The following is a 23,442-nucleotide window of genomic DNA, read 5'->3' as shown; positions in this document are numbered from 1 at the left end:
GGTTGCAGGAAACTATATATATTTAGCTCGTAGATGGAATATATATTTAGCTCGTAGATGGAAAATGAGATTAAAATGTATACGATATTTTCGAGAGAAAAAAGTGAAAAACAGACTATATACACGGGACAAGACAAACACACATCCGACTGCTACGCCATCTTGGATTTTTTTTTAACAGTTCACTCAATCTTAAACCTGATTAACATTAAACTGTCTTACCCTTCGCTAATCACAATACCTGTGTTCTCTCTCTGTCGCTTTAGCGACAAAATCGACATGCGTCGACAACGCAAAATCGACAACCATGGAGCAAAACAAATGAGGTTGGCTGTGATTGTTGACAACTTGTAAGCTATATTTCGTCTCCTATATTTATTGGAAACAAATATATTTGCACAATGACCACTTGTTGTCTCAAATACATTGTTACAGTTGTTGGTTGGTTAGCTAGTGAATTTTAGCCATATTTGCATTGACATGAAATCAGTCAAAACACCTCAAAACAAGACATGGTGTCAATAACATGATGAAACATGCTGAAATGAAACACTTACGATTCCCCACATGGCAGTTTGTTATTCTTACTAGCAATCTGGCCATCCAGAACGACGACAGGCTGACTTCTGCCCCATGGAAGCGCGCACATCGTTTTCGCGACGTTGTCAGTCAACCCATCAATGTAGCTAGATGCTAAATAATTGTATTGTAAACACACACACACAATCTATTCAGTTACTCCTGCAAATACAACAAACGTTTCTGTGTTTTCTGAGCTGCATCTCTCATCCTCTTTCTCAAGAAGAAATTCCATATGTCCATCTTCTATAAATCGGAAAAAATGTTAACTCAGCTATCCAGCTTTGTTTTTTTCAAAAGATTGCTAGCTAATTGAGCTGACATTACCAAAAGTAGCTGACGTTACGTTAGCCTTAAGTTAGCTAACTAACGTTAGGGACTACCCAGTCTAGCTAGCAGCGTTGTTAACATTAGCTACCTAGTACATTTTATGAGCAGGATGTAGACAGTAATTGATTAGCTATCTATACATTGAATCCAACTGCTGGAACTCTGTTCACCACCCGACAAATATTACTAACGAACAAATTACAGTCTAATCAAGTACTATCCAAATATGCAAAAAATTGCTAATAAAGCTAGTTAGCTAACTTAACGTTATCTGTCAGTGCAGCTTTTGAGTCAACATGTTGAAATGTAAGTTACTCGAATCTGGTTTACTGTGAGGTCAATAACTCTGAATAACATCATCATGGGCTACCAAAATGTGCTATAGTAATCAAATCAATGCAAATTTTATTTGTCACATACACATGGTTAGCAGATGTTAATGCGAGTGTAGCGAAATGCTTGTGCTTCTAGTTCCGACAATGCAGTAATAACCAACGAGTAATCTAACCTAACAATTCCACAACTACTACCTTATACACACAAGTGTAAAGGGATAAAGAATATGTACATAAAGATATATGAATGAGTGATGATACAGAACGGCATAGGCAAGATGCAGTAGATGGTATCGAGTACAGAATAAACATATGAGATGAGTAATGTAGGGTATGTAAACATAAAAGTGCATAGTTTAAAGTGGCTAGTGATACATGTATTACATAAAGATGGCAAGATGCAGTAGATGATATAGAGTACAGTATATACTGTAGGAGCTGTATACTGTACTAGTAGCAACCTAACAAAGTTTACCTCCGTTCTTCTCATCTTTGTGCTCTCTCCCTCAGAGAATGAGCATGCGTGCCAAAATATAATTTCTTTGGACTAATCAAAAATGATTTTGGAAAACCACACTTTTAGGTAGCACTAGTATTCATTGCAGTGTGAAGTAGTGTAGCCTTGTTTGTTTTACATCATCCCAGTAGGACAAAAGACTTGGGGCTGATACAAACTCATTCGGGGCTTAAGCCCCGAAAGCCTGGATTCGGGTATCGTCAATGGTGACTGGCCATTACTGCTTATCACTTATTAACCATCATTTATTTACATGACTTTAATCAAATATTTCAGTTGTTGTGTATATTACATTTGTTTTATTTCATTACTTTATTTCATTCCAAGTCATCTCTATAGAACTGCTGCCTATGCTGTCTCACCAAATCACTATTTTGTTGTTCTTCCAAGTAAATAAGGCATACTTTTATGACTGCTGAATACCAACTGTCAGTCACTAAGATCAGGGTTTCCCAAACTTGGTCCTGGGGCCCTCCCTGGGTGCACATTTAGTTTTTTGCCCTAGCACTACACAGATGATTCAAATAATAAAAGCTTGATGATGAGTTGGTTATTTGAATCAGCTATGTAGTGCTAGGGCAAAAACCAAAACAGAGTTTGAGAAACCCTGACTTAGATGATACATTTTCAGGTAGAGATACCTTGCGAAGAAACAGGTGCTCTCTATATCCCCTATCGATCACGCATTCTTTTCTCTTCCGTAGTAAGCGTAAAGAAACACAGGCTGGACAAGTAGATGTGCAATAGATTATGGCTATTGTAGTTAATTCTATGCGCTAAACTATGTAGAATATTGCACAGTTCAGGCTGGATCAGCTTTGTCTCGAGAGAAATGCAATATATGTATTAAGCTTACAGAAAAAAACTGAACGAAACAATGTGGGTCAATTATTTGTTTAAAAACGAAAAATAACAGAAATGTTGGTTAATCGCTTAGCACTACTGTCTAGTAGTTTGAAATGTAATTAACAAGGCCTATTTGCCTAACGGCTTCCATATTATTACAACACTTTAAAGGTTTGCCAACTATCAAGCGGAAGTATATTGTTATGATTTTGTGGCCTTTTGGGGTATCGTCACACACCCACACCAGGAGTAGCCATTAAACAAACATAAGGATAGGTAGACTGTGTAAATTGTTGTTTAAAAAACACTGTGGCAGAGATATATGCTCCCATGAACAATCCCGTAAAATAATGTTGATTTATATTACAAGATGAATCAAAGTCAGATGAGAAGTTGTAATATTCTTAATGCCTTATGAAGCTTTCACATTGCCTAGTTTGGTTAGTAGAATACTACAGATTAATTTGATCACCTTGTTGCGTGAGAACTTTCTGCGATGCAGGAAATGTAAAACTGAAGTTTGTCATTTCCACTTTCTCCCTTACGAAAAATATATTAACTCCTACAAAATTGTACAGTAATTATAATCCAAATAATACTTCACATTTCCTGTTGCTGCAGGATTATTTTCCATCTGTATTGCCTAGCAACAGATGTTATATAGGAGCACAACCATATCTTGCGCTGATTCACTTCCATGCGTTGAGATTCTTGTGCAATGCTGATTCATGGGTAATTATTGGAATGCAATAAACTACTGTATATGTATGTACACTAGTTATGGTGATTCTCATGCTGAAATACAGAAGAACAACACAGCCATTCATTTTGAGATGTATACTGCACAATAATATAAACGCAACATGTAAAGTGTTGATCCCATGTTTCATGAGCTGAAATAAAATATTCCAGAAAGGTTCCATGTGCACAAAAAGCTTATTTAGAGCATTTCTCCTTAGCCAAGATAATCCATCCACCTGAAAGGTGTGGCATATCAAGAAGCTGATTAAACAGCGTGATAATTACACAGGTGCACCTTGTGCTGGGGACAATTAAAGGCCAGTCTAAAATATGCAGTTTTGTCACAAAACACTGCCACAGATGTCTTAAATTTTGACGGAGTGTGCAATTGGCATGTGTAATGCTTTTTGGCTGGTCAGATGGATGACACACAGGACTTGCTTTTCAGTCTTATTTATTCCTGGAAGACAGACACGATGTATGAATATCTTCACACATGCACAAGGGTCACTGCAAACATGACAGGATCTGGATTTGTAAAATATAATAAAACATTTTACTTTTCATAAATAAGTTTACACGATCATCATACATACAGAAATTTGACGAGGTCAAACACTAGCTAGCTAGTGGCACAGAGAAAGAAAGTCCATAAAGTTATTGTTAGCAAGCTAAACTGTACATCAGCCATCAGATTACATGCCAACATGGATAATAGTTATAGCGCATTAGTGTTTTCAACGTATTTCTTGTAAAACGTATGAAATATTGCGGACAGCATGTTTCAGGACACTTACCTCCAACATAGGTATAGCTTTGTCTGCAGGCGAACAGCAACACATGTTCTTGCACCTTTAACACCTTGAACCACTAGGAGGCTCCATCAACACTGGTAGATTACATTTTTAACTTTTTTAATTTCTCTACCATAAGCCACCTCCAACATCGTTTTGGAGAATTTGGCAGTACGTCCAACCAACCTTACAACCGCAGACCACATGTAACCACGCCCAGGACCTCCACATTTGACTTGTTCACCTGCAGGATTGTCTGAGACCAGCCACCCGGACAGCTAATGAAACTGAGGAGTATTTCTGTCTGTATTAAAGCCCTTTTGGCGGAAAAACTCATTCTGATTGGCTTGTCCTGGACCTGGCTCCCCATTGGGTGGGCCTGGCTCCCAAGTGGGTGGGCCTATGCCTTCCCAGGCCCACCCATGGCTACACCCCTTTCCAGTCATGTGAAATCCATAGATTAGGGACTAATGAATTTATTTCAATTAACTGATTTCCTGATATGAACTGTAACTCAGTAAAATCGTTGAAATTGTTACATCTTGCGTTTTATATTTCTCTTAAGTATCGCTTGGTCAGAAGGTGTGAGGGACTGTTTATTGATTAAACCCTCACTTGACCTATTATTTTGTAGCATAGACTTGCAATTACTTATACATAGAAGAATTAACCACTCTCTTTAGGGTCATAATCCTTGCGAGTTTAATTTCCATGAATGGTGGCCTGAAATCCCTGAATCATTCTTTGGCTTAATTGATTCTTGTATGTTTCTGCGTGTTTGTCCAAATTGTGGAACGAATGCCTCCTGAAATAGATGTAATCATGAAGCATTAGCTGCTGTATAATCTGGTCAGGGCTGAAACACATCACATTTGAGTATAACTGTGAATGGTTTAACCCGTTCACCATCACCTATTTCTGAGAGTGAGGCCAGAGGACTCATCCACAGAGATGGAGGGCAAGGAAGATTCACTAGTCCACTTCCTTGTTGCTCCCTAGCCCAAGGGTAGTCTACACAATGCCAGTCTTGGAGGGCCGTGGTCCTGCTGATTTTAATTTGTCCCTGAAGCTCAATGACTTATAATAGGCCTAAATGCCATATAGCTGTCTGTCACTGATGCTTTTATCCAACATGACTTACAGTCATGAGGTCATTACGTATTGGTGGTCCCGGGAATCAAACCCACTACATTGGTGTGTCAAGTGCCATGCTCTACCAACTGAGCTACAAAGGACCACCTTCCCAGTGTTCACATTCTGTTGGTTTTCCACGTCAAATCAATTGTTGTTTAAAAAGCATCACGGGTGTGAATAAGGTCCATTGTTATGGATGGGAAACACTGTCCTTACTAATCATGTTCCAAATACAGTAGTTCCATCACTTTACCTAGCATGCTTGTTCCATTAGATGTGCCCTTTAGATCTGTCTACCACAAGGTCTGTCTGTCTTTTAAAGACCATCTTCCTTGCACATGTATTATCTAAGTAAGTCTTATCACATCTGTTCATCTGAATCTGGGGGATGCACAGACTAGCTCCAGTGGTCTAATCGCAAGAGCAGACCACTGTCTGCCAATTCACTCCATAGAGGTTTTTAATGGGCCCTATTTGTCACTGTCAGATGATTAAGGCTATACGCCAGCCTCCCTTAATAGGGAAGCCATTTCACTGCTCTCCTGGCTCTCATGGAGATCCTTTTTCTGGGAGGCTTTCTCCCTCTAAGCTTTAATTGAATCTCTTCTCTCACAGGACAGCTATCCGAACAGTAGAGGAAGCTGACTGGTAGGAAAAAAATGACAAATCTCCTTCAGAATGACAGGGACACTGGGGTCTTGATGGGAAGAACTATGCTACCGTGTGTATACATTTTGTATTTTTGTTTTGTTTGTAGTTATGACGGATCCCGATTTAGTTTCTGCCGAGGAAGCAACTACTCTTTCTGGGGTCTAAACAAGATTAAGGCGATTACATCAGAAAATAAAACAGTATATCGCACAACACATTATTACACACTACCACACCATATCTACAATACACCACAGTACTACACACTACTCTACCACACCATATCTACAATACACCACAGTACTACACACTACTCTACCACACCATATCTAAAATACAAAATATATAATACAGCAATATAATAATACTACAATGTACCAGTGGCGGTCGGTGCCATTTTGAATGAGGGAGGACAATTCTATTTTTTAGGAACATGGCCTTATTTCTATTACAACATATTGGATGGCTGCCATTCACTTTTTGCGTGTGATCAGCGGTGTATTCATTCTGCCGATTCTATTGAAAAACTTTTCTTAAACGGAAGCAAACGGAATGAAACGGGGATAAACCTACCTGAATTTGTCCAATAGAAACTGTCATTTGCAACTGTTTAGACTAATGATTACATGCAGGTAAGTGTGTGCAAGGCGGTATTGAATGTGTCACTGTCTGTCACCTTGATTACTCCAATTTATCTCTCGACCTGTGCACCTACGTTGTAAACTGTTTAATTCGTAGGTTGTAGCAACCTCATGATGGGTATAAGGAAAATATGAGTATCATGTAGTAGCCTAAACCTATCGATGTTACATTAAACTGGGTGAAGGAATTTGAATGACAGTCATCCAACATGCTGTAATAGAAATAAGGTCATGCTCATTAAAACATTAATCGTTCTCCCTCATCTTAATCAGCACCGACTGTAACTGGTGTGTGGTACTGTGTTTATCACCAGGGTATTGAGAAGAAGTTCACGGCTACATGTAAGTGTGTACAAACATCCTAATGATTTGTAAAGATAATCTTTCAAGATATTTTCTTTTTATGGATAATGAAAGTGTTTAAAATAGAATAGGAGGGGAGGGAGACATTAGTCGTAAGAAGACTGCCATCTTGTGGCCTGTTAGACTTACAGCATCTCCCACTACTTTATCTTGAGACAGTGGAGCATTGTTTATTTATGGTTTGACAGAAAACCTGACATTTTGCAATATCCTCTTCTTTTCACTAGTGTGCATGACATAATGGAATCTATCACATGTTAGAGAACACTTAATGATGCCAATGCCAAAAGTATCACAACTTTTGTTAGTGCTTGTAACCCTCACAATGGTGGTAAGTCTGTCAGTTTCCAAAATGTCCCTGTACTATTTTATTATATTTTAGTAGTCTGTTATTTGACCCTTGTGCGACTATGCCTTCAAAATAATGTAGGAGACATTTTTTGGTGAACATTTTGATCTGTTAAAGTAGGGCATACAGAAGATGAATATTGTTACTTGGGGCAGCAGCTAAATCTGCTGGGCCAGAGGATCTGTGGAAACTAACAATAACAGGAGAACAGTGACATTTCAGTTGTCGTATGTATCTATACCCTTCTGTAAACCATGAAATATTTATTTGAATAACTTTTGTTGGATCTATAAATTCTGATTATATATGCTATATGTATATTCATATAGATACACCTATTGAATAGGACTTTTATTTCCCAGTCAAAAGACTGAACAAAGGATTCAGTAGAATTGGAGGAAACATTGAGAAGTCAATTGGATTGACGATGTTGCTGATGATACTACCACAGGTCCAACAGAGGGCACTACAAGGCATGGATTCGATAAACACTTTACTGTACAACACTACAATCCTACCAAAGGGTCTTGTGTATTTTATATATCTCTATGGTCCTTGCCATGTAAGGATCTCTGTTGGAACAGCAACAGGTTGAGCATCTATTCCCAGAAGGCCTGGATGTGTTGTAAATCCAAGAGGCGCCTCATCAAGTTAATTTATTGCCACATAGCAGTAAATGCAAACTGAATTCCATGAGCATACAAATGGCATATGCCTAAATCTAAATTCATATTTATACCGTTGAAAAAGTACATACAAGGGACCTATCAACAACAAAAACAAAAATTATTCCAGCCTAAGAGCTTATACCTCCTGAAGTAAGGAATGGGTGACCTCTTGTACAATTCAGGCGTAGTTGTTTTTTGTGTGGTGATCCCTTCTGCTGGGTGGCAGGTAGCCTAGTAGGTAGCCTAGTGTTGGGCTAGCAACCGAAAGGTCGCTGGTTTGAATCCCAGAGCCGGCAAGGTGGAAAAATCTGCCTTTCTTCCCTTGAGCAAGGTAGTTAACACACAACAACAACTGCTCCCTGATGACATGGATGTCGATTTATATCAGCCTCCCCCCGCACCTATCTGATTCAGATGGTTAAATGTAGAAGACACATTTCAGTTGAAAGCATTCAGTTCTGCAACTGACTAGGTTTTCCCTTGTCTATTATTATATAACTGTAGCACCACTGTTTGTTGTTCCCAACACAACTTTTTATCAGAGAACACAAGATTATGCTCTGCACTATTTCATAGCCTTAGTGGCCCGGCCACCCAGGGATTTAAAATCACATGGAGAAGGAATGACTCATCGCATGGAGAAATGACAAATGGCTGTCCATCCATTGTCTGTGAAGCGGATGTTATCAAATCTGTCTCTTGATGAAAATCAGCACACCTGTTCTTTTCTCCTCAGGGTCATTAGTGCACACACACTCTAAGTTGACCTTCTAGACTGAATTATACCAAAGAGCTCAGTATAGAGTAAGTAAAAGCACAGTGAAAGCATAGCCTCTTGCCATAACTTTTATTGAACAGAAAATTGCAGTCACAGAATATTTCCCAGAATAATGTTGAATATTTTTCTTCTACGCTCAGTTTAGGGCCATATGTATTTACATGAAGCAGAGGGATAGGAGTCATAAAGCAAGAGTGTTCGTGGTATGGTCAGAGAATGTGTGGTTGCATCTCTGTCAGTGCCCTCTCTCACACCATGGTGGGCCAACACTCAAACACAGTTTCAGTTAGTGATGATGTTGAATCCCAAGCTCTGTCCCTTCCCTCCACCCTCAACATGTGTGGTCACACACTTCTCTGCCACATGCGGTGTTGTCCCATAGCTGAGGGAGTGAAAATCCTAGCGGAGATAGGGGCTAATTACACCCTCAGATCGCCACTTCAACACAGCCAGCCATGCTGAAGGCTCCAGAGCCATGTGAGGTCCCAGAAATAAAAGCCATTTGTTTGGAGTTTGCACAAGTTAATTTAAAAATGATTGAAGTGGCATGCCTAAAGCTTGGTGTCCATGAGATCATGCAATATGTTTACCATGGCCCCCTCCCGGTTTGGTGATGATCATGAACAAAGTGGTTTTGGGTGTAATCCGCACTTCCTCATTCAGATGAATGACAGGCAACATCTACATGTTTTATTATGTGGCTATCAGTGTTGTTGGGTTGGCAGTTAGAAGACCTAGTGTGGCAGCTGGACAGCAGCCTCCATTGCCTCCATTTCACTTATGGCGAACCGCAAAGAGTGATAGTGTTTTTGTTTGTTTGATCTTAAGGAAGTGACACTGAACAAGTGTCTCCCAAAGTTGATGGGTTTACGTATCCCCTCATCAAAATGTTTAGCTCTGAAAGTGAAAGTTTTGACAGCAACATGTGACAACGGTGGGACCATGCAAGTTTCTCGGGTTAAGGGACTGGTTTGGCATAGGAGAGATGAGTAAACAGCAGTAGCTCTTCGGAGGAACTGATGTCATATGAGAAAGTGCAGTCTTTGCTTGTTTCCATGGAGACGGCGGGAGGGAGCCATGTGGCTGATTGTCACCAGGAGAAGCCCGGGGGCGTGTGAGACCGTGTGGAGTTCTCCCAAAACGCTTCGCTTCACTACATACGATGTTGGCCTGGATAGATGAAGCAGGCCATATTATTTGTTTCATGCTTGTTTAGTGTGAAATTGTTATTTGAACACAACTGATGTAATGGAATGAATATTCAAGAGTGTGTGGAAAGATGAAACCTCATGGAAAGCAGGTCTCTCTCTCAAGTGTGTGTGTGTGTTATCACCACCCTTCTGGTCTCTCAGAGCGTACGCCATTACAGCTACATAGCTCAACTGCCTGTGTCCGTTCTTGCACACACAAGGCTGTGTGTGTATATGTTGGTGAGAGTTTGTGTTTTTTCACCTGGTGTCTGTCCCCAGGTGATGTTCTGATGTGTATGTGTCGGTTCTGATGTATGTATGTGTGTGTGTGTGCACACCTGGCCATATAAGTGAATGCGTTCTTTGACTGTACATATGGCATCTGTCCTCTTCTGCACAAGAGGCAGGGTGTGTGTGTGTGCACTCCCTTTGTCCCAATTTATTCCTTTGCTACTACTGGTGTGTAATTAACACTTTGCTACTACTGGTGTGTAATCTGCTACTTCTCCTGTATGCGCTTCACTGTCCTATCTGTTCAATTAAAATGCATACAAAAATACTAAAAGAGTAGGAAATCCTACTCCTTTGAAATGTGGCAGGTATGTTTTTGTTATTCTGACTTAGTGTAATGGATGTAGTTTTGCTTCTACTTCCCGACACGTTTTAACACAGTTCCCATGACGATGAATGACTGTATGCGGTTGACGTCATGGTCAAGGTCAGCGTTCACCCACTGTTGAAGATTGAAATTGACTCTAAGCTCCCATCAATATAGTGTTACCCTTCAGGAGTAATGTTCTTCCCGCTCTTCACTCTGGCTCTGCTAAATCGGGCACTTCCCTCGCTCTCTCCATTCATTAGTGTTTCTCCATCAGCGGTAGTGTCGTGACTGTGCAGGTGAAGGGCCGCTCCGAAGGCTCGAGCTCAGCAGAGCGTGAAATAAAGATGTTACTCTGGGTTATGCAACGGCCTGCCTGTATCTCTGTAACCCCACACCTCCAGCTCATACACACACACACACACACTATAATCCAGATGTTCTTGCATTGCAATATTGAGATGTCTTGTTCTCGTACTGGAATCCTAGGTCATGTCTAGTAGGCACAAAGGGAGATTTTGTTTTTAAACAGGTGAAACAAAATGTCAGTTCAATTCAATGGAAGGACACCTGGAGCTGCATCTGATGCATTGGTGGTCTTTGCATTGTGTGTCATACTTAGGTATAACTAATGCCCTATTCAGACAGAATTCATTTTGTGTCATACTTAGGTATAACTAATGCCCTATTCAGACAGAATTCGTTTTGTGTCATACTTAGGTATAACTAATGCCCTATTCAGACAGAATTCGTTTTGTGTCATACTTAGGTATAACTAATGCCCTATTCAGACAGAATTCATTTTGTGTCATACTTAGGTATAACTAATGCCCTATTCAGACAGAATTCGTTTTGTGTCATACTTAGGTATAACTAATGCCCTATTCAGACAGAATTTGTTTTGAAAAAGCAAACAGGAAAACAGGGGATTCATGTCTATCGTCATATTCTTTCAATGGCAATATCTCAATCTATTTTATATCTAACTGCAACATAGCCATTCATTATTACGAAAACATGGTTGTAGCTATTTAAATCTTTGCCCATTCCTGATTTTGATTTCAATTAGTCTTTAATATTGAATTATTAGTGTGTGTGTAAACCTGGAAATTCACGTTTGTTTTGTTTGGGGAAAAACGACCATGTCCATTCACACAATTATGAATGATCTCTTCTCATCCCTTATCTTTGGAACCACAATTTATTAATGAATCTGACTCATGAGTAACATTGTGGCACCTCTTTGGAGTAAGAGAAAGTGCTATGTTGAAGGGTGACTTCTTAATAATGGGTGTGCAACGTAACGGTTAGCTGGAAACCTCTGCTACTGTGGAGGAGGGCTGGTTGTAGGAAGGGGAGGCAGCCGGAAGCTATTACAGGGATGAGCACTGCAAGCCGGAGCCCACTCCACCCACCCATTACGTAAGCGCGGAAAAAGCAAATTTGCATCGTGTGTGTGTTTGAGTCAGAGTGAGCGTTTGTGTCCATGTGGATGCAACTCTCTCCGGATCACCACATGGTTGCCATGGAAACACAAAGGCGTAAAGCTGCATGCAAACAGCTGCTGTCATATACCTGGAAGCAAAAAGATTGTACTGGCAAGAAGAGAGGGAATAAAAGAAAGGGAAAGAAGTGTGTCAACCTTTTGAAAGCATTAGGAAAGTGAGGATTGTGTTGTGAAGAGCACAGAACATTGTTGTGTTGTGAAGAGCACAGAACTCATTATATTGTGCGCTTTATAGTGGTCAAAATCAAGTCTTTTTCCAGTGCTTTTTCATAAAAATGTCCAATGTAGCCTTTTATTTTTATATGGCATCGTTTCTGGGTAACAAATAAGTACGTTACTGTGATTGTTTTTCCAGCAATAATTTTGCTAGGACTGTCTGGGAGTGGTCTGAGTGGGGAGTGGAAAAGTGGTCTGAGTGGGGAGCTCTTATTGGCAGAGAGGTTTGGAACTCTCTTTCTTATTGGTCTGTCACCAGGTAGGCCAAAACTCCTTCCCACCAAAACAGGCTGAAATTTCAGGCGGCCTTTTCAACCACTCTTACACTAAAAGGGCATTATCATAATTTTCTAAATTTCACTCTTATTATTTCCGTCCTCATAGTGTGGAAATATATATAAAACATAGGAAATCATGTTTTTAACTGCACTGGGACTTTAACGTTTTTCTTAGGATGAGAGTTTATCCAAAGGCATAGCCTACTTGTCACGCCCCGACCTTAGAGATCCTTATTATTCTCTATGTTTGGTTAGGTCAGGGTGTAAATGTTGAATGCATGAACTTGTTTGACATGCACTGATAAAACAGGCGGGAATTGTTTGAACTGAATATACTCTCTGTATGAACATTTCTGATGAATGCTATTTTAGCTATAGCATTGACTGGGGTTAGTTAAAATCCCACTCTCTAATGCAGCTACGTGCCTTTCATAGAGGACTTCTTATAGAAAAGCTTGATGAAGGGATTCTACCCGTTTTCTGTGTCTGCCCTGCACACAGTGAATTTGACTATACTGGAAATAAATATTGCCCGAATGAATTTCAATAAACTGTCACGTTCGTTAGTATAGACGGACCACATTATAGAGTATAGAGTTCCACATTATTTATTAGAGAGTGAAACTTAGAAAAAACAAAACAATAAAGAATAAACGAACCGTGACGACAATGCAGTGCTAACAGGCAACTAAACATAAACAATATCCCATAACCCACAGGTGGAAAAATGCAACTTAAGTATGATCCCCAATTAGACACAACGATACCAGCTGCCTCTAATTGGATATCATTATCAAACCCCAACATAGAAAATTAAACCTAGAACCCCACATAGAAATAATAAACTAGACTAAAACCCCTAGTCACGCCCTGACCTACTCTACCATAGAATATACAGGCTTTCTATGGTCAGTAAGTAAAACAAAACATGCATACAAATCGGTCAAAATGAATGTGTACAGTGCAAAATAATACAAACAAGTACTTCTCTTATATGATGTCAAGCATACAATCCATATTTTGTATTTTTTTTTTATATGCCAGAATGAGCTACTCACAGTGGTCATGAGCTTTTACCAAATTACATATTTTGTCTGGTGTATTTATTTATTTATTTATTTATTTATTTATTTTACCGTTATTTTACCAGGTAAGTTGACTGAGAACACGTTCTCATTTGCAGCAACGACCTGGGGAATAGTTACAGGGGAGAGGAGGGGGATGAATGAGCCAATTGTAAACTGGGGATTATTAGTATAATCAGTGTCTGGACACAATTCCATGGTCAGTGCTCCTGGCTTAGCTTCAAAAGGCCCCATGCAGTCTTTTGAAGAGCACTACTTGAGATCAGCATTTAAGTGCTCCCTTTAGTAACTGTGTCTTGGAACTGTAGCCAGCCAGCACACCAGAGGCGGTGGCAGAAGGCTGTCTTGTGTCAGGAACACCGTAATTGCTACAAGTACAAATTCCATCGTACACAGTGTGGCGAATGCTTGCATGGAGTAATGACAGGATCTACTTTTGCATGCTGACACACGCCATGATTCTGCCGGAGAGCACCAATTGAATGACTCTTCAATTGTTGTGTGCGATACACCTTGAAAATGTAGCTTTGAAAGATGGATAACCTCAGTGCAATGTTGATTAAGGAAGAATCATCCCTTCAAACTACACGCACAGCTGATGTGTCACGTTCGTCATAATGATGAGACCAATGCGCAGCGTGAGTAGAGTTCCACATCATTTTAATAAATTGAAACTCACCTAACAAAACAACAAACCAAACGAAACGTGAAGCTACTGATGTGCACTAAGGCAACTATATACATAGACAATATCCCACAACACAAATGAAGAAAAATGGCTACCTAAATATGATCCCCAATCAGAGACAACGATAAACAGCTGTCTCTGATTGGGAACCATATCAGGCCAACATAGACATACAAAAACCCATAGACATATAAAAACCCTAGACATACAAAAACTAGAGTACCCACCCTAGTCACACCCTGACCTAACCAAAATATATAGAAAAACAGAGATATCTAAGGTCAGGGCGTGACATTATGTTTTCCTTGTTTATAAAGACTGTGAAGACTGGGAACTAATATTTCCCGAGTACAACTTTTTTTTAACTACACTGAACCAAAATATAAATGCAACATGTGAAGTCTTGGTCCCATGTTTCATGAGCTGAAATAAAAGATCCCAGAAATGTTCCATACTCACAAAAATCTTATTTCTCTCAGATTTTGTGTACAAATTTGTTTCCTGACTGCAGGAATGTCCACCAGAGCTGTTGCCAGAGAATTGAATGTTAATTTCTCTACCATAAGCCGCCTCCATCGTCGTTTTAGAGAATTTGGCAGACCACGTGTAACTAGGCCAGCCCAGGACCTCCACATCCTTCACCTCACTTCTTTACCTGTGGGAGCGTCTGAGACCAGCCACCCAGACAGCTGATGAAACTGTGGGTTTGCACAACCGAAGAATTTTGCACAAACTGTCAGAAACCGTCTCAGGGAAGCTCATCTGTACCGGGCAGATGGCAGACGTGTGGGCGAGCGGTTTGCTGATTTCAGTGCCCCATAGTGGTAGTGGAGTTATGGTATGGGGAGGCATACGGTATGGGCAATGAACACAATTGCATTTTATCGATGGCAATTAAAATGCACAGATACCGTGACGAGATCCTGCGGCCTATTGTTGTGCCTTTCATCTGCAACCATCATCATGTTTCAGCATTGATAATGCACGGCCCCATGTCGCAAGGATCTGTACATAATTCCTTGAAGCTGAAAATGACCCAGTTCTTCCATGGCCTGCATACTCACCAGACATGTCACCCATTGAGCATGTTTGGGGTGCTCTGTATCGACATGTACGACAGCTTGTTCTAGTTCCTGCAAATATCCAGCAACTTCGCACAGCCATTGAAGAGGACTGGGACAACATTCCACATGCCACTATCAACAGCCTGATCAACTCTATGCGAAGGAGATGTGTTGTGCTGCATGAGGCAAATGGTGGTCACACCAGATACTGACTAGTTTTCTGATTCACGCCGCTACTTTTTTAAATTGAGGTATCTGTGACCAATAAATGCATATCTGTATTCCCAGTCATGTGAAATCCATAGATTATGGCGTAATTTATTTATTTCAATTGACTTATTTCTTTATATGAACTGTAACTCAGTAAGATCATAGAAATAGGTGTGTTTATATTTTTGTTCAGTGTAGTCTAAAACCTGTCAAAAAGCATCATTAGTTTATGACCAGAAGAAACATCATACATGATCATATGAGAGAGCAGAGCACCGTCATAAGGATTTTATTTTAAAACAAATTCTTAATTCGTATAATAACTCATTTTCCCGGCTGTTAGTTTATATAGCAGCAAGAGATCCATACTTTTGCTCAAACAATTTATGTCTATTTTGAGGAATGAGGCCCCTTTGTGTGTACTGCATGTGTGTTGGGCACGTGTGCGTTTGTGTGTGTGTGCATTTCTCTGTGTGTGTGTGTATAGAGGATGTTGTTCCCACTGTGACGATTTGAACTTATCCAGACCAAAAACTGTGGAGAGATTGGCAGAAACTGCACAAAACTGAAAGCTCAAACCACCACATTTAACTACCACATTTAACATGGCCGTGTACAAACAAACCAGCTATGACCTCCGTAAGGCAATCAAAGAAGAAAAACAACAGTACAGGGACAAAGTGGAGTCTCAATTCAACGGTACAAGAAGTATGTGGCAGGGATACTAGACAATCACGGATTATAGAGGGAAAGCCTGCCATATCACGAACACTGATGCCACCGCCCCGGATAAGCTAAATACGTTTCCCGCTTCAAGGAAAAGATCTATTCTGAACCCCTCCGTGTGCAACTGTATCCTGGACTTCCTGACGGGCTGACCCCAAGTGGTGAAGGTAGGCAACAACACTGAGGGTGTCCACAGGGTGTTCAGCCCCCTCCCGTGCTCCCTGGTAACCCATGACTACATGACAACGCACGTCTCCAACTCCATCATCAAGTTTGCTGACGACACAACATTTGTAGGCCTGATTACCAGCAATGACAAGACAGCCTACAAGGAGGTAAGAGCCCTTGCGGAGTGGTGCCAGGAAAATAGCCTCTCCCTCAACGTCAACAAAAAGGAGCTGATCGTGGACTTCAGGAGACAGCAGAGAGAGCAAGCCCCCATCCACACCGACGGTGCCGCAGTAGAGGGGCAAAAGCTTCAAGTTCCTCAGTGTGCACGTCACTGACAACCTGACATGGTCCCTTCACACAGACAGTGTGGTGAAGAAGGCGCAACAACGCCTCGTCAATCAATCAAATTACAAATGTATTTATAAAGCCCTTCTTACATTTGCTGATGTTACAAAGTGCTGTACAGAAACACAGCCTAAAACCCCAAACAGCAAGCAATGCAGGTGTAGAAGCACAGTGGCTAGGAAAAACTCCCTAGAAAGGCCAAAACCTGGGAAGAAACCTAGAGAGGAACCAGGCTATGAGGGGTGGCCAGTCCTCTTCTGGCTGTGCCGGGTGGAGATTATAACAGAACATGGTCAAGATGTTCAAATGTTCATAGATGACCAGCAGGGTCAAATAATAATAATCACAGTGCTTGTCGAAGGTGCAACAGGTCTGCACCTCAGGAATAAATGTAAGTTGGCTTTTCATAGTCGATCATTCAGAGTATCTCTACCGCTCCTGCTGTCTTTAGAGAGTTGAAAACAGCAGGTCTGGGACAGGTAGCACATCCGGTGAACAGGTCAGGGTTCCATAGCCGCAAGAAGAACAGTTGAAACTGGAGCAGCAGCACGGCCAGGTGGACTGGGGACAGTTCAACATCAGGAGGCTGAAGAAACATGGCTTGGCCCCTAAGATCCTCACAAACTTCTACATATGCTCTATTGAGAGCATCCTATTGGGCTGTATCACCGGCTGGTATGGCAATTGCACCGTCTGGAACTGCAGGGCTTTCCAGAGCGTGGTGAAGTCAACCCAACGCATCATCGGGGGCTGCCTGCCCTCCACATACGTTACAGCCGTATTCTATAATTGATTAAATCAATTTTTTCCCTCATCAATCTACACACAATACCCCATAATGACAAAGTGAAAATACTTACATAAGTATTCAGACCTTTGCTATGAGACTCGAAATTGAGCTCAGGTGGATCCTATTTACATTGATCATCCTTAAGCTGTTTCTGCAACTTGATTGGAGTCCACCTGTGGTAAATTCAAATGATTGGACATGATTTGGAAAGGCACACACCTGTCTATATACAGTTGAAGTCGGAAGTTGACATACACCTTAGCCAAATACATTTAAACTCGGTTTTTCACAATTCCTGACATTTAATCCTAGTAAAAATTCTCTGTCTTAGGTCAGTTAGGATCACCACTTTATTTTAAGAATGTGAAATGTCATAATAATAGTAGAGAGAATGATTTATTTCAGCTTTTATTTCTTTCATCACATTCTCATGGGGTCAGACGTTTACATACACTCAATTAGTATTTGGTAGCATTGCCTTTAAATTGTTTAACTTGGGTCAAACGTTTCGGGTAGCCTTCCACAAGCTTCCCACAATAAGTTGGGTGAATTTTGTCCCATTCCTCCTGACAGAGCTGGTGTAACTGAGTCAGGTTTGTAGGCCTCTTTGCTCACACATGCTTTTTCAATTCTGCCCACACATTTTCTATAGGATTGACGTCAGGGCTTTGTGATGGCCACTCCAATACCTTGACTTTGTTGTCCTAAAGCCATTTTGCCACAACTTTGGAAGTATGCTTGGGGTCATTGTCCATTTGGAAGACCCATTTGTGACCAAGCTTCAACTTCCTGACTGATGTCTTGAAATGTTGCTTCAATATATTCACATAATTTTCCTACCTCATGATGCCATCTATTTTGATGGCATCATGAGCATGATGCCATCCACAGCATGATGCTGCCACCCCAATGCTTCACGGTTGGGATGGTGTTCTTGGGCTTGCAAGCCTCCCCCTTTTTCCTCCAAACATAACGATGGTCATTATGGCCAAACAGTTCTATTTTTGTTTCATCAGACCAGAGGACATTTCTCCAAAAAGTACAGTCTTTGTCCCCATGTGCAGTTGCAAACCTTAGTCTGGCTTTTTTATGGCGGTTTTGGAGCAGTGGCTTCTTCCTTGCTAAGCGGCCTTTCAGGTTTTGTCGATATAGGACTTGTTTTACTGTGGATATAGATACTTTTGTACCTGTTTCCTCCAGCATCTTCGCAAGGTCCCTTGCTGTTGTTCTGGGATTGATTTGCACTTTTCGCACCAAAGTACGTTCATCTCTAGAAGACAGAACGCGTCTCCTTCCTGAGCGGTATGACGTCTGCATGGTCCCATGATGTTTATACTCGTGTACTATTGTTTGTATAGATGAATGTGGTACCTTCATGCGTTTGGAAATTGCTCCCAAGGATGAACCAGGCTTGTGGAGGTCTACAGTTGTGTTTCTAAGGTCTTGGCTGATTTCTTTTGATTTTCCCATAATGTCAAGCAAAGAGGCACTGAGTTTGAAGGTAGGCCTTGAAATACATCCACAGGTACACCTCCAATTGACTCAAATGATGTCAATTAGCCTATCAGAAGCTTCTAAAGCCATGACATCATTTTCTGGAATTTTCCAAGCTGATTAAAGGCACATTCAACTTAATGTATGTAAACTTCTGACAATCACACTGGAATTGTGATACAGTAAATTATAAGTGAAATAATCTGTCTGTAAACAACTGTTGGAAAAATGACTTTTCATGCACAAAGTAGATGTCCTAACCGACTTGCCAAAACTATAGTTTGTTAACAAGAAATTTGTGGAGTGGTTGAAAAACTAGTTTTAATGACTCCAACCTAAGTGTATGTAAACTTCCGACTTCAACTGTATAGTAACAAAACTATGAAATAACACATGGAATCATGTAGTAACCATATTTTAGATTCTTCAAAGTAGCCACCCTTTGACTTGATGAGCGCTTGGCACACTCTTGGCATTCTTTCAACCAGCTTCATGAGGTAATCACCTGGAATGCATTTCAATTAACAGGTGTGCCTTGTTAAAGTTGAATTTGTGGAATTTCTTTCCTTCTTAATGCATTTGGGCCAATCAGTTGTGTTGTGACGAGGTAGGGGTGGTATAGAGAAGATAGACCTATTTGGTAAAAGACTAAGTCCGTATTATGGCAAGAACAGCTGAAATAAGCAAAGAGAAACGACAGTCCATCATTACTTTAAGACATGTAGGTCAGTCAATCCTGAACATTTCAAGAACTTTGAACGTTTCTTCAACCATCAAGCGCCTTGATGAAACAGACAGCAGTAACTATGGCAAATGTATCAGGGGTGCTGCAGCTCCTCCAGAACCCTTTGTGCGGCTATTCTATACTGAACAAAATATAAACACAACATGCAACAATTTCGTAGATTTGAAGGAGTTACAGTTCATATAAGGAAATCAGTCAATTGAAATAGATTCATTAGGTCCTAATCTATGGATTTCACATGACTGGGCAAGGGCGTTACCATGGGTGGGCCTGGGAGGGTATATAGGCCCACCAATTTGGGAGCCAGGCACACCCTCTGAGGGGCCAGGCCCAGCCAATCAGAATAATATTTCCCCCACAAAGGGCTTTATTACAGACAGAAATACTCCTCAGCAACCCGTCCACGTCAGCTTCTTAATATGCCACACCAGTCAGGTGAATGGATTATCTTGGCAAAGGAGAAATGCTACTAACAGGGATGTAAACAAATTTGTGACAACATTTGAGAGAAATAAGCTTTTTGTGTGTTATGGAAAATGTCTGGGACCTTTTATTTCAGCTCATGAAACATGGGACATGTTGTGTTCATATTTTTGTTCAGTATATAAGGAAATAAATTATGAAGTGCAATGCTGGTGAGATGAGAGTTGTAGGCTAATTTCTATCAGAGCAGAGAGAGGGAGAAAGATCATGGAAAGAAAGTTTATCTCATTCTAGTTCTGTGAGAGATACAGGCGTGCTCACACAGCCACGGCCGCTCATTGGTCTCAAACATAGGTTACTATGTTGCACAAATCATAGAGCCGGGCCGGCTCAACCCGAAGCAATTCTTAGAATATCAGGCCAGGGGGGTGGGGGGGATTAACGAACAGGCAACTCGATTTAATTTTGATCGCTTTTATTAAAATGTTTACATTGCAAAAAGTGAAATGTATTTTCATGCCACGAGTGCTACTGGATCCGGCCAAATAAGTTCCGGAATGAAACAGTTCTAAACGGTGCCTGATCCTGTTCCCGCAGGATCCTTCTCAAATGAAGCACTGGTTCGGGCTTATTGTGGTTCAGAAGGTTAAGGGTGTGTTGTTTCCATTGTCGCTCAGGGCCTTTATGGCATGATGAGATGTATTGTTCGCACGCACGCACACACGCACACACACACACACACACACACACACACACACACACTTCAACACGGCTCCTTCAGTGGGCCTCAGGTGTCACAGCTGACAACAGCTAAGGGAGGCATCATAAGTGCTGTTGTGCAATCGGAGCTGTAAAAAATACTCCCAACAGAACAGAGGGCGGACCGCCACACGCTGACGTCACCTGTCCCGTTTCTAATGTGATATTGACTTAACACATCTTGCTGAAACACAGAGAAAGAATCATTCTCCCTATTACACACACTCTTACCAGGGCTTGTATGTATGTGGCTGATATGTCAGCTGTCTGTGTGCTTTTTCTGTCTTTCCCCTGTCAACATTGAACCAAACCAAATCAATATATTTTGAGCAAGTATAGTATGGTGGGAGAATGATAAAGAAGAAATATTGAGTAAGTTGCCGTAATTCTTATTTTTGGAATGGGGTAGGACTAGGGGACAATGTTGAGGGAGTTTTCACTGTAGCCTTGTTTACAGCTTTATGTTGAGTGATTGTCACGTCCTGACCATAGAGAGTCCTTATTTTCTATGGTGGAGTAGGTCAGGGCGTGACTGGGGGGTTAGTCTAGTTTATATTTTCTATGTGGAGTTGTATTTTTGTTTTTCTATTTTGGTGATTTTGTATGATTCCCAATTAAAGGAAGCATGTAATCGTTGACTCTAATTGGGGATCATATTTAGGTAGCTTTTTCCACCTGTGTTTTGTGGGATATTGTTTATGTGTAGTTGCATGTTAGCATTCCATTGTCGTAGCGTTTCGTTTATTCTTTATTGTTTTGTTGTGTGGTTCACTTACTTTAAATAAAACAAATGTGGAACCCAGATCACGTTGGTCCGAGTATGCTTCCAACGATCGTGACAGTGATCCACAAAAACTCTGGAAAAATCCACTGCGGCAGGCAGTGAAGAAAATCCCTTGGACTCGTCGTGTTTCCTAATGTAATGCAGCATAAAATACCTTCAGATCAGCATATTAGCATGTTACACTCCCCTGAAACTACAGCAAGTCTATGGATGGATTTACGTGTGATGCCATAAGGCAGTATTTTGTAGCTATCTCAGAAAGGCAATTTAATCGCTCGTGCTTTTACATTCAGTATTTTGGATGTAATCATCAGGCCTACCTTAGCATAGGCTGTGATTTGAATTTCAAGCTATTCTCCAGGAGTAGGCAATATCCTTATGGCCTAAGTGTGGGGTTGTTCTCTGTCCCCGTTTGACTGTGTGACAGCCAGGAAAGAAGTCTGCCCTGTGGGCAAGCCGGTGGCCCTGCACCCCAGCGCTACACAGCCACTCAAAGCTGTCCTCACAGGCTTATGTGTGCCCTTCATGCATGAGCCAAATGTCTGAAATACCCCCACCCGGCTGCCATCCCCCCTATGGGTCCCCCCATACATCCCCTGCTCTCCCATGACAAAGAGTGTGACTGCCAGTGCCCGCTGGCACTTGTAGATTCAACTGTCTATGAAAAGGGGGCACCCATGTCCACACTGTGTAGAGGTGTGTGAGAGCGGTTGTGGAGGGGGATTCTGCGCTGCATGGCAGCGTTAAGCACATTATCAGACGCAGGGCTGCATTAGAAATCAGCTGTCGGAGTGCGAGGGCTGCCCCGGGTGCAAGGTCATTGTCTCTATTGAAGTTGAACAGGCGGCCTGCCGGAGGAGTAGGCTTGCTGTTTTGTTGCATGGGCATCTGGTGCTCCCACAGCACACTGCTTCAAGGGACCGGCAGCGCTCGGGATGTCTATGGAGACAAGCAAAGTTTCACTGCACTGTAAGTTACCCTGTGTGCTACTTTTACTTTTTAACATTTTGCTTGTTTGAATATGGGCCACTATTATACAGGAAGTTGCATGTAGGCCTTTTAGTTACTGTAATTATTCAGCTTTAAGCTATTTGGCAACTGCAGATAAGACAGTGAATGAATTTGAATGAAAGGAAACTTTGTCAAGTAGCTTGTGTTTCAAATGAGTTCCTAGTATAGAGGGTAGTTGTACATATTTATTATATAAAAATATATCTGAATTATCCATTTGCACAATTACAATGAAAAACCACTAAACAGGGAAATACAGCACACAATCTGTTATTTTTTATGTTTTTGGACTGCTGCAACCAAATTGCTCTGCAATGGGACAATACAGATCATCTGCGTCTTATCATGTTGCCTATACAACCTGATGAAAAGTTTGACAAAATACAGTGCTGTGTTGTTGGCTAGTAGAACATGTGCATCTCACATTGAATCTTAAGATCCCTGTGACTAAGAGAATTCTGCATTTGTTTTGTAAATTCAGGGTATCCAAACCCCATACGACACTTCACTGGCGCTCAATGAGTCTAGGGGATTTGCATACATTTCGGTTCAATGACGTGTGTTTATCTTCTTGTATTTCATAAATTGCGTAAAGAGGCATTCGTGCCAATGGTTTATTACACAAATACTGT

The 23,442-nt window shown here is 41.0% G+C and overlaps 1 protein-coding gene across 16 annotated transcripts in view; it reads left to right on the top strand.

The window, feature by feature from the left end:
* Window positions 1-23,442, top strand: part of LOC129868173 (disks large homolog 2) — a 282,679-nt gene that overhangs the window by 11,071 nt on the left and 248,166 nt on the right. The window contains exon 1 of one of the 16 annotated variants that reach the window (XM_055941888.1): window positions 22,720-22,768. The exons of the other annotated variants lie outside the window; for them this stretch is intronic. Within the exon in view, the coding sequence (XP_055797863.1) occupies window positions 22,735-22,768 (34 nt within the window). The 5' untranslated portion in view covers window positions 22,720-22,734. Of the gene's footprint in view, window positions 1-22,719; window positions 22,769-23,442 lie in introns of those variants that run through there. 16 annotated transcript variants of the gene reach the window in all.

This window comes from Salvelinus fontinalis, chromosome 13 (assembly GCF_029448725.1).
Source record: "Salvelinus fontinalis isolate EN_2023a chromosome 13, ASM2944872v1, whole genome shotgun sequence".
Taxonomy (NCBI): domain Eukaryota; kingdom Metazoa; phylum Chordata; class Actinopteri; order Salmoniformes; family Salmonidae; genus Salvelinus; species Salvelinus fontinalis.
This window is presented reverse-complemented; position numbering and strand designations above follow the sequence as displayed.